The sequence below is a fragment of the Cololabis saira genome, chromosome 13 (assembly GCF_033807715.1).
Source record: "Cololabis saira isolate AMF1-May2022 chromosome 13, fColSai1.1, whole genome shotgun sequence".
NCBI classification, from domain to species: Eukaryota; Metazoa; Chordata; class Actinopteri; order Beloniformes; family Belonidae; genus Cololabis; species Cololabis saira.
The window spans coordinates 13,435,423-13,448,049 of NC_084599.1; the positions used below are offsets into that span (position 1 = coordinate 13,435,423).

Consider the following 12,627-nt stretch of genomic DNA (forward strand, 5'->3'; position numbering starts at 1 on the left):
CCAAAAACAATGTGTTCTCACTCCTTTATTACCTCAATGACGGATACATTTTTGTGGAAAAATGTAAGTATTTACAATAAAAGTGTGACATTTGAAATAAAGTGAACGAAACACTGAGCTGGACACTTCTTTAAAGCATTGCAGATGGCAGCTACTCGGGAGACCGCTGACATGTGGGGAGATGTGGCGGAGCAGAACTGTAACGAGAGAAGCTACTCAGGCTTCAGATGTTTCTAGAGTTTATTACTTTGCTTCTCGACCCCAGGTGTCCCCCCCGAGCACGGCGTACTCTTGATCATGTCATTTGTTAGCTGGAGCTACTGGTTACCTAATGGATTATATCTGGACTGCAGACAGTCCACTAACCACAGCAGGAGCTCTCCGCTGCAAATAAAATTGTGTTATTAGATATAAACATAGAAGCATTATGGTGCAATCTGGTGTGAGAGGCCACAGACATTTCAAATAACTCTGAATGCACATCTGAATTGACTATAAATTCACTACAAGGAGTTATAGTGAGGAGAACTCCCTCAACTCTGTGTGCAAGTCTGTCAGACCCGACTACAGACACTAAACACTAACAAAACCTCAGCGGGAGGTTGAAGGACCCAGCTTTTTGCTCATAAAATGTGGGTCATGACTACAGTGAAATCCAGTAAACACTGTTGCGTTTGCATGCCTTGGCAAAGAAATCATTTCTTATGATTAATTATTTAAGACAAGAGTTGAATAAGCATGTGTTCAGCGATGAGCTGCTTTCTGTACAGTCACATTGTCTAAGAGCAGGCTAGTATTTGGGTTACACTGGTTGACTGATAAGTAGAGGCTAGTTCCGCCATGTTACAACCGTCTTATACTGACACAGTTACATGATTTTAAGGGGAGGAGAAATACAAGTGAGAAGTTGCAGATGACCCGATTTTGTCAAATCGGTTAGGAAATGAACAGGAAGGCACAGGGTTAGAGCAGGGAGGAGCATGACCCTGAAGCTGCAGCGGGAGGCATGACAGCACAGCTGACACTTTTGGTGATAATGAAAGAAGCAGCGGCCAGCGCTAAATCGGTGCTCTAGCAGCAGCAGGACGGTGCCGGATTAATGTGCAGCGAGAGGTAAACTAGTACGAACAAACCTAATGTGCCCCAAGCAGTCACAATAGCTAGAGTCATACATTTGAAAGATCCTGCCACCGACGGAGCAGACGACCAGCTTCCCCGTCATGCAACACAGAAACTACCACGCTCCATTCATGTGACTCTTCCGTGATATGGCTGGGGCTTCAGTCGGTGTGGGTGGTGTGGTCTGCAGCGGTGACTGAGGCCAGACGGAGCTGGATGTGTGGCTGCGTCTACGTGAGGCTGGCGTTGGAGCTGCTGGTGCCGCTGTTCTTCCTCTGACCGCTCTGCACCACGCTGGGAACCTGCAGCCCCGTTACTACAGAGAAGGTGCCGTTCCACACCTGCCACCACAAAATCAACGCCCCGTTTTAAAAATCTAGAAGAAAAGTGTCTTCTCTAGCACAACTGCTGCTTTGACAGAAACTTTTCTTACCATGAAAGCCGGGATGACCGGCTGCTGGAACTTTGTTTTGAAGGAATGTATCAACTGCTTGGTTTTGGCGTTGTAAAAGGATAGTACACCTGGGGAGGAAGAAGAAACAAAACAAACTTTGAACTACATGGAGAAAAAAAAAAAAGAAGTGAAAAGGGACATTTACAGGACGGTCTCAGAAAATTAGAATATTGTGATAAAGTTCTTTATTTTCTGTAATGCAATTAAAAAAAAAATGTCATACATTCTGGATTCATTACAAATAAACTGAAATATTGCAAGCCTTTTATTATTTTATTATTGCTGATTATGGCTTACAGTTTAAGATTAAGATTCCCAGAACATTCAAATTTTTTGAGATAGGATATTTGAGTTTTCTTAAGCTGTAAGCCATGATCAGCAATATTAAAATAATAAAAGGCTTGCAATATTTCAGTTTATTTGTAATGAATCCAGAATGTATGACATTTTTGTTTTTGTAATTGCATTACAGAAAATCACAATATTAAAATTTTCTGAGACAGTCCTGTACAAGAAGTAACTACTTAATTTATGTTTCATTTCATTTCAATTTTATTTATTCCGTATCATGGAAATGGTAGTTCACATACATGTTCCATTCCATGATCGAAAAGGGGCAAGAAGAAGAAAGCCTTATATTACAAGCCCCTTTCTCAAAAAAATAAAACAATACATATGAAGATGGTCTGTCCGTCTGTTCAACAGACGCTGCATACCAAAAAAAAATAATGAAAAAAACAAAACAAAACAAAAAATAAGAAAACATACACAATAACTCACCAACAACACCAAAAACAAAAGCCATGTTGCCATGCAAGTCTTCAAAAGCCTGCAGTTGATCAGCAAACCCATCTCTCTCTCACCTTCCTCATAGTTGACATAGACTCCTATACTGTTTGGGATGGGACAGTCGAGGGTTCGAGCCTTGTTGTTGTGTTTGGCCGTGAGGCTCTGCTGCAGCCAGTTGTTCAGGTGGATGCACCAGGAGGCGCCGCTTTTCCCCAGTTGGTCAAACCGTCCGAGACTCCGCAGCGCGATGCCCGCGGCAAAGGCCTTGCTCTCTTTGTCAAACCGCACTTCCCAGTATTGCTGACCAGCATCAATCATAGTGTCGCCTGTCATGACAAACAAGCGATGACTTATGCACGTGTGGGAGCTGCCGTGTCAACCAATTCTGAAGTTTATTTGTGTTGTTGGGGGTTAAATCCTCAAAATAAAAAAGAACACACAATCTAAGATGAAACTTCATTTCTGTGTCTTTGTTTTTCGAGTTTTACATGGGAACCAGTTATTTTAAATTATAATAAAAGATGGTCTGGATCTAATCAAATGTATTGCAGAGTACTGCAGCGTACAGAAAAGATGAATGAAAAATAACCCTTTTTCACCCCATTTATACACATTTATAATTTTCTGAGAAAAATCAACAAATAGAATGACTGACTAATTAGGAAATCCGGAATCTTAGAAGTTATCCCATAAACTTTGGAGGAATTAAGATTATTTTTTTTAATTATACAGCTTCTGCTATATAGCTACTGTATAAATTGATAGATACATCCAAACGTTATTGTCCGTTCCAAAAAAGGCGACACATTTTATTCATGTATTCGACTCATTGCACATCTATGTTTGTACTGTAGTCTGATCTGGATTACACAGTATTATAAAAGAAAAAGGCCTGCAATGAGGTCACCCGCTGGTTTGTAGACCACTTTTCTTAAAGGCAAGGGAATAATCTGGATGACAATTCTAGGACACTAAATGTGGCTGCAGCCTTTGCATCACCCAAATTGAAAAACACCATTAAAATTGATCATTTGAATTCTAATAACTCTTATAGTTGTCATGTAGACATAAACAAAAGGGTTTTGAACCATAAGCAGCTTCTTTCCACTGTAAACTTGAACCCTGACCCTAGCACAATCCCTCTAGTGGTCATTTGTGGTACTGCATATTCTCATTTTTCAGCTCCACAGGCTTGTTATACAAATATACTTTTTCCTTGCTATTTGTTCACCATGTGTATTCTTACCCAGCACCGTGTAGGACTCTGCTGTGAACCTGTCTCTGCCAGGACGGGTGGACGGAGCTCTCTTAGGAGACATCAGCGCTGTCCTGGTTACACACGAGACAGTGAGTCCAAGATCAATAGACGCTCAAAGCTCCTTAAATATATCTGAGATTTGTACCTTACAGTCAGTTCATGTTTTACTCTCATACAAACCTGGCTGGGGAGTGCATCGGGGAATTGGTTCGGTTCTTTTCTTTGCGAATTTCCTGCACCTTTCCCCCACTACTGTCCCACTCCACACTCAAGTCCTCCACCTTCAGGTTCTGGTGGGCTGAGCCTGAATCCAGTTTGAAGTTGAAGGCTGGAGATAGATGGGAAAACAATTGAGAAAGTAAAGTAAAATAACATTTTATTTCACAATAACAAACAGGAAAAAAACTGTGTAAAAGCAAGTTTTAAAAAATGCGTTTTTAGCTGCTTTTTAAAAAGAGATAACAGTCCACAGATCTCAGGCTGAGAGGAAGGGAGATCCAGAGGGAGGGGGCCTGTGCTGCAACCTTTAGTTTTCAGCCGTGTTTGCTTCATAATGAGCAGACCCTGGTCACGTGATCTCAGGGACCTGCTGGGGATGTAAGGCTGCCGAATGTGTCTAATATAATCTGGTGCCTGATCATTTAAAACTTGATATGTTAATACCAGAATTTCAAAATGCACTGAATGTGGAGCCAGTACAAAGGGATTCCTAAGGGGGGGGACATGTGAATACTTGGGAGATTCCATTATTAGGTTAAATTGAGTCATTTCTTCTCTGTTTAGAAATGCACAAAAAAAAACCTCCAAGTTTGTGTTAAAAAAAAAAAGTACATTGCTGGTTTTCTCACCATGGGTTTCCAATATAACAGGTTCAGAAAACTCGCCAGCCACAGCCTTGTTACATGCTCTCACTCTGAATGTTATGTAGCGGGTGTCAAAGCGCAGACCTGAAACAAAAGAAGTTCTGAGTGACTTTGCCCAAGGCTTAACCACAAAAAACAAAACCTCCCCACAGTGTAGGAACCTGTGATTGTGTGGTCCATCTCTCGTATACCCTCCACCACCATCCAGGGGTAGTCCTCTCTGATGCGAGGGGGCCCTTCGTGATTTGTGCGCCGATGTTCCAGTATGTAGTGGTCTATTTTGGTGTCAGGTTCTGGTAAGGTCCAAACTACAGTCACTGTGTTGTCGCACACCTGGCACTCTGGAAGCTGGATCTCCGGAGTGGCAGGAACTGGAGAGAGAAAACAGTTCATCTGTTACAATATACATCCTCCTCCTCAACTCTGTCTGTTTTATTTTACAACATATTATTAATCCAAAATAGCGTCATAGCTTGAAGTCAAACATTCAACTGCAATTACTGATTTCTGCCACGTGGGGGCAGAATTGCACCAAACATGTATAATATTTTATAAATTGTTTAGGCTCTTCATCAAGTACACTAAAACTGATGTAAATCAAATGACTGTTTATCTTGTTAATTATTTTCACCTGTGTGTGCAGACACCTGTGTTAATGCGCTGTTTGGTGTCAAACAGTCAACATGGGGGGACCTACTCTGAGCTGAAAACGCCAAAGTGAGCTGGACTGCAGTAAAGGCTGCATGAGCACATCAGTGCATCAAAGGATTTGAGATAGCTCCCGTAGGTTGAGTGTGGCAGCGCGCTGTGGTATTCTTCTGACTCATTCACATATAACATGCTTGTAAGTGGGACAAACTGCAGGAAGTCCACCTGTGTGACATTAAGCTGCTGTTTCACTCTGAATATAGTTCTCAGACAATGTTTAAAAACAAAGCCCTGCACAATGAGGATCCTATTCACCGAACCCAAGGCTCTGTCCATCAATGAATGAATATAATTTGACCTTCGCAAGTGTGTCCCACTGTGAGTGAGATCAATCTATAAAAGATACATTTGCACGTACTTTGTCAAATAAAGTAATAAGTAAATGAAAAATTATAAATAAAAACGTGGCCCAAACCAAATGAACTGCAGTGAAGACCAGCCAGAGCAATGTGGCTACACTGGTCAATATTATTGATATCTGGATGGTATCAGAGTGCCTGTTTGCAGGCTGGTGAGAACGATCAGACTGCAGCTTTCGTAAACACGGTGGAGGAAGAGTTTACCTCGACTGTGACATCAAAGTTGGATTTTGAGATATAATCCTCAAATAATCTTCATTTCTCTATTTCAGTTTTGGGTCACAATGTGGTCAGATTTCAGAAACAGTTTTTCTGTCTAAAATTTCAGGAAATTATAAGAAAACCTAATCATTCAGTTTATATTAAAGTTTTTCCCTGAAAAGGAAATCAACTTTGAGCCTATTTATCTTGTATTCAGATGCAAAAATATTGATAGTGTCAAAGATCTGATCAGTCAGAGCGCCTGACTGTTGAGTGTAACCGGTAACGACGGATGAACAGCAGTGAATGTAATAAGAGAGAAAAATCAAACACAGCAAGGTGAAAATGGTGGCGTGGTATGCGAGCGCATCACTGCTGCTGAATAATAAACATCTGACAAAAAAAATAAAAATGCAGAAAGGACATAGAGAGATCTCTGCATTGCACTGTTGCTGGTCTTAGTCATGTCACACTTCTCAGCATTGTATAACAAGGTGTTAACAACCATTTGAAGCACAATTAAATTCAATATTTGTGGCTCATGCTTTTTCTGGTCTGAATTTTAATAAGAGCAAACACATGCTACTCTTTGCTTTTAGAAAGCAGTTATTTTTCTCCATTATTCCCAGTTACTTCTACGCTTGGTCGCAACAGCTTACCGCCCATGTGATTGTAGCGTGGAACTTTTCCTCATAAACATAAATCTAACAATGTTGTCAGAAGGTCTGAATAACGATATTAGCCACTCAGCAGCAAGCACTTTTACTTTGAAATCCACAATGCTGTTATATAAAAGTATAGAATGTATAAAAACTTTAAAACTACGGCTGCCAGTCACATCCCTCTATCAAAGCTGACGTGACTGGACTATGAGGTTTAAGTGGAAAAATCTTTAAGTTTAAGTGGAAAATTCTTCTTTAAATACATTAAAACGGCCTTCTGCAGGTGTTCACGTCAGACACAAACAACTACACTTCAGTCAAATAGGCTTTTCCACCCCATAGTCACCAAGATTTTCTGATTATTAAAGCTCCTGGCAAATGTAGTAGAAACACAATTATTTGAAATGAAATGTAATAGAAGTTTTAAAGGAGCTTGAGGCTCCTTTTAAGAAATGAGACTCTCTAGCGCCACCCTTCACCACGACGGCCGTTGGGGGTACTGCAGCCAACAGTGAAGCCGGCACGGGAGAACGGGGAGAACGCACATGCAGCGTCATGTGACGTCACATCCGCAGCCCAGCGCGGGAAAATCGGGACCGAATTGCAGCACATTTTGCAGCACACAGCCTGTTCAAGGCAACGGAGAGATACACTAGAGGGCTCATTCTTTTGGGTTTGGAACGCTTCATCTGACATTATTACTAGAAAACTTAAAACGTATACGAATTTTTTTCATAAATCCTGCCACAATCCGGCCTCAAGCTCCTTTAAGTGGAAAATATTTCAAAAAAGAAAAAAAACACGGTTGCTCTTTTGTTTCCATGATGCATTTCTTTGTATTAAAAGTGACGCAGACCTGGGAGAAACTTGAGACCCTGCAACATCCCCCTCTCCTGGCTGAAATCCACCATCAAGTGACTCATGTTGTCACTGGCTTTAGCCTTCAGGGAGAGGCGGAAGGCCGGGGCCATCGTCACGCTGCAGGCAGAGAAACACACACAGAAGAAAAAAAAAAAAAAAACACAAACAGACAAACACATGGGGTGGAAACAAGCACTTCACATTATTCAACTGAACCAGAGCAGGGGTGGGGGAATAAACAGCTGGGTCTAGTTCTGGTCACTAATAAAAGAATACTATAGAGACTTCTGTAACTACCACTGAACTCGTCACCCTTATGAAGCGGAGCGAGATAGGGAGAACCGTTCATCCAGGGAGGTGCTGACACGGGATGGTACAGACTCGAGGAGACAGTGGGAAACACAGAGACAAAAGGCCTACCGAGAGAGAGGTTTTTCTAGGGTGCTTACTGTCTACCACACGGCTGCGGTGGCTACATGTCGGGATGCATGCAAGGCTACATTAGCACATGGCTCGCTGCTTGTAGGAGGATGGGACAAAAAGGAGAGCAATGGATGGCTGAGTACTATACCTATCCTTAATGTCTTTGGCCGCCTGGGGAGGAGAAGCAGAGAAGGGAAAGGAAAAGGAGAGAAGAGATACGGAGCGAAGAGAAAACTGAGTCCATCGTGTTGGCATGTAACACATACAAAGTTGCTGGCGGATGTGTTAAAACAACTGCTACTGTGGCGACACAAGAAGAGACGATTAAATTGTATTTATAGACAGTGAAATCCGCTGTGGAAAACTGAACAGTGAGTCGGGGGAGGGGGGGAGTGCAGCAACAACACTGCAGAACAGGTGTGTACAGGTGTGTACAGGCGTGAGGGGTGTCAGTCACCTGAGTGAAGCCATCCGTCTCAGAGGAGCACATTGTCTGGTTGGCCAGCTCCAGCAGCTCCTCCGAACTTTCCAAGGCTTTGGAGCAGGCGCTCAGCTGACTCTGAGGAAAACACAGACTCGCAGTCAAACGGGACACATCCACAAACTCTCACAAGTTTGTCTTTAGTATAATGACACTGCTGTGCTTCCTGCGGGAGCCTCGGAGCTGGCTGCATCATCTGAAAGTCATGTCTTGGTCCTGAGGCTGCAGAAGAATAATTCTGACCAAAAAAATGATGATCTGGCAAATGTAGGTTGGAAGTATTACTGTAAAGATGTGATGCAATATTGTGTTAATCTCATAACAAACACATATAGGTTTTAGGTTTTGCTTGCAAATGTGATAAATTGAGTGATAGGGCTCTAATTTCTTTTATTTTGTATAACACCCATGATAAGCCCACAGCCATGTGACGATGACATGTCATCAGATGCTCATCTAAATACAGCCACTAAGTTTTAGAGGTTAAATATCATGACAACGATTTGTGGCATCAAACCATATGAGGTGAGGTTAGCACAAAGAAGCTCGTGTGGACATTGTGGTAAAAAGATGTTTCTTAGTTTTTGTCATATCTATTTTTTAATACACAAGAGACGATTGGAGAAAATCTAATGTATTATGGGGTGCATTTTTGCAGATGCTTATTAACAGACATCATAACAAGCTGCAAGTGTTGACATTAAAATGATTTTGACATGTTTTAAGGTCCAAACTGATCAGAAATCAAACCAGCAGCTACCTGTAGCTCGTATGTGCGGCTGGCCCTCTCCTGCTTGATTCGCGTCACCATGTTGTCCTTCATCTCGTCCAGAACGGTGTGGAGGTTGGTGAACTCGGACTCCAGATCCTCCTGCACTCTGCTAGAGTTGGCCTTGTGTCGGAGCAAAAACATAACAAACTTGTAAGCTTAAAGAAGACAGTGAGAAAGGAGCACGGCCAAACTGTGTGAGACCTGGATGACACGACCCTTCCGTTGTGTGTTCATGTACCTCCAGGTTGTCAAGGCTCTGCTTCAGTGTGCAGATGAAGTTTGAGATCTCATCATTCTTCACAGCCAGTGTGTGAGTGATCTTACGCAGAGAATCCTAAAGAAAAGAAAGAAGAAATGCTTTTGGAGTGAAAAAAAACACCAACAAGTAAGTAACCAGCTGTATGGAGGGATGCAGGTGACAGCATCAGCTCAATGAAGAGCCTCTTGTGCAGATGAAGCTGATCTAATCAGTGCTTAACTGGAGTGGACACCCAAAGCTTTGGGCTTTGATGTGCATCTGTCGTTCAGGTGGGATCAGAGAGGGACCTCCTCTCTGCAAGGGGAGGACACTTCACGGGCGGAAGGATGCGCATCAGTAATGTAATAATGCACCTGCACAATCATCACAGAGCCCACTTCTAACGACATTGTTAATCCCGTCTCTGATATGCTCCCCGCCCCGCTGCCTCGCCCCCCGGTCAAAGAGCCCATTCATTCAGGACTGTATAATGTTTGTCGGTCCGAGAGAAGCTGCACCAAGGCCCCCCTCCCCGCCCGTGTCCATTACAGCCATGCATTTATCGATAAACCTGCCGTTTCACCGGGCAGTCGACGGTTTAACCAGGCAGCGCGGCTGCGAGAGCCGCGTCCGTGCCGCATGCAGGACCTCCCCGGTTCCGCAGCCTCTCCCCTTCCCTTTCTTTGTACACTCCGTCCAGAGGCGGCTTCCCCCTCAGAGACACCTGTTCACCGGCCCGGCCCACCTTCTGGTCCCCCATACTGCCGCTCAGATGCACCGGCGCCGCTCCCGCTGCCAAAGCCCCCGGTATCCCTCCTCCGTGCCCCGGTCTGTGGTTCACTAGCGCGGCGGAGCTGGTGCTGATGCTGCCGGAGAGAGACGCATCTTCGGACGGACACCAGCCACCAACGCCTTTGGGCCGTAGTGGCCGACACGCATGCGCGAGAAAAGCGTTCTGGGTAATGGAGTTTTTCTTTGGTGCTGTGAGTAATGTGATTGCCGCCTTCAGAGGCAGTCAGAGAAAAGAGAGATTTGTCTTTGAATTTCATTATGTGGGAATAAAATTAATGTGATGAAATAAAATAAGTGTGTTCTTTTTTTTTATTTATTGAATGTTTGGCACGACAAACATTAACAGTATCAGAGAAACAGTCATCATACAAAGACAGACATACAAATAAGAACAATTAAAACATTAAAACATGACATAGTAACCATAATAAATTAGTAAAAGCAGAAGTGCTTCCAGCAGTGCAGGCAGAAAGATAAAAATGTATTAAAAATATTAAAATTTATGTGAATTGATCATTTTAATAGCGGTTGGTATAAAAGAAAATGTATACCTATTGCTATTGGCCTTGGGAAGCCTATAGCTCCGCCCAGAAGGGAGAAGGACAAATATATATGCACGTATAAATGCACATATGAATTGTAATGCCTAAGTAAAGGACATTAACAAAAATAGTCCTAAAAAAAAGAAACGCACACAAAAAAACCAGACTATTCGCCATATAAATGCACATCATGTTACTTACTAGACTGTCTAATCTTCACATCCATCCAGCAGAGTGAAAACAAGTAAAACATGCATACATACATATGTAAAGAAAAAAAATTTAAATACTAATAAAAAAAAAATTCTCGCACACAACTAGGAGAAATAACATTACTATGAAACCGCAGGGAAATCAAGCTTCTTAATATATGAGAAAAAAGGGGCCCATGATTTCCATATAAGTAAAATTAAACGTCTTTCTAATAAAGAAATAAAGGCAATTACATCTTTACTTACTCTGGAGAGTTGCGGTGTAAATAAGTGTGTTTTTTTTTTTAATTGAGCCATATTAAAGGGGACATAAGATACATACAAAAAATAGATAGACAAATAAATAAATAAATACCCATTTTCTGTTGACGAAAGCATACATTTGTGTATCTGAAATGACTATAGGGTCATAAGGGCCATCTAAGTCTGTGTCTTTTAATAAGTGGTTCAGATTTGCCGGGTATTTTGACATCTTAGACCTTACTCATAGTGTAACTTTGTTTCCTTTTGTTTATCTCCATCCAACTTCACATCATGCTGCATGTCCTGTGAGGATGGGTAGCAAAGAAGGGATGAGTGAAGTGGACTGGCTTTCTCCAACCCTAAACCAGACTGCCGTAAACAGAGATGTGAAGAAATGGCTGAAAATTGAGCCGTTGTACTTCAGCCCTGTGGACCAAAGCCTGTCACTGACGTTTTATTAATACCTCAGGAAATCATGTCAGTCTCTGTAAAGCAAACACGTCATAGCTCCTTTACTCTTTAAGTTTTGTGGTTGAGGGCTGCAAGTTTTTTTTTTCTTCTCTTGAATACTGTACATTGTTGCCAAACATGATATGGGAGTTTTATTAATTTATTACAAGGACACTCCTTCACTCTTGTCTGAGCTCTTACAGAAACTAATTTCAGTAAATAACTCCTGGAAGCATTCGGAGGTCTGTTTTTTAGAATTAGACTGGGAAGTTAACCCTCTGCTTGTAGCATCATAGGACAGTTTTTGCAGCTCTGACTAGTGGAGACATAGCTCAGTCTGCACCTACTGATCACTGCTGTCTTTCAACTCATTTTCAGTGTTCACAGATCCTGTTTTATCCTCTTCCACGTGTTTGTGATTCACTTTTTCAGTTCCTTTGGCTTTCGTCCTGTTCAGTTCCTCATGATTTTTCACCCGCAGCCACAATATAGTCCACACACGATTGTAACCTTTTCTGTTGAATGTGTCCAACCATTCAACCTGGACATTAACTGAACTGAAATAAAGAACCAAGTACATGTGTACTCTGTTCTTTCAGTGGTCAAAGGTTTTCTAACTTGTGTGTCAGTGTTAATAATGTATTCACTTTTGTTGCATTTAGTTCTGACTTTAGTGTCTGTATGTGCAATATATTTAGTCTGAAATCTCAGTTTTTGATTGTTTGTTTGTTTGTTTGCTTCTCTTGTCAGCTTAGAATAGTAATTTAAAGGTGGCCACATCCTGTACACAAGTTACAGAGAGCAGTGGCCAAATTCATAAACAATGCGTGCAGGCAAAACTACTTGTATGCCTTTTTTTAAAGCACAAACTGCATCTATAAAGGAGGAATATTCTTTGGTTTACACAGATTCCTGAAGTACTTTAAGACTGGAGTCGGGAAGTAAAAGCAACCTCTTGAAGCATTTCCTTTTAGAGGTCACTAGTGAATCATCACAATCCACCCTGGTGACACAAGCTTCCTCATTTACTTGGGCGACATGACCGGCACATGAGCCCTTACTGGCTGGGATCTGATATGGTGAGGTAAAAAACAGGGAAAAAAATGTAACACAATTTTGGACAAAACTAAACAATTTTACAAGCAATAATACATAGAGTGATTCTTTTGGTTTGAAATTTTGTTTCTAACTATTAGTTTT

The 12,627-nt window shown here is 41.9% G+C and overlaps 1 protein-coding gene across 1 annotated transcript; it reads right to left on the reverse strand.

Moving 5' to 3' along the window:
* Window positions 1–12: 12 nt before the first annotated feature.
* Window positions 13–10,133, reverse strand: fsd1 (fibronectin type III and SPRY domain containing 1). The gene is made up of 13 exons (XM_061737781.1): window positions 9,934–10,133; window positions 9,189–9,284; window positions 8,939–9,070; window positions 8,155–8,256; window positions 7,846–7,868; window positions 7,270–7,391; window positions 4,645–4,854; window positions 4,469–4,567; window positions 3,801–3,948; window positions 3,609–3,691; window positions 2,437–2,688; window positions 1,553–1,641; window positions 13–1,460 (listed from the first exon to the last, which is right to left on the reverse strand). The coding sequence occupies exons 1-13, from the start codon at window positions 9,946–9,948 to the stop codon at window positions 1,350–1,352; spliced, it is 1,482 nt and encodes a 493-aa protein (XP_061593765.1). The 5' UTR covers window positions 9,949–10,133; the 3' UTR covers window positions 13–1,349.
* Between the last annotated feature and the right edge of the window lie 2,494 nt (window positions 10,134–12,627).

Coding starts and splice junctions, on each gene's coding strand:
- fsd1 (XM_061737781.1), bottom strand. Junction 9,071..9,188: donor AGAGCCTTGACAACCTGGAG/GTACATGAACAC, acceptor CTCCGACACAAG/GCCAACTCTAGCAGAGTGCA. Junction 8,257..8,938: donor GCCGCACATACGAGCTACAG/GTAGCTGCTGGT, acceptor TGTTTTCCTCAG/AGTCAGCTGAGCGCCTGCTC.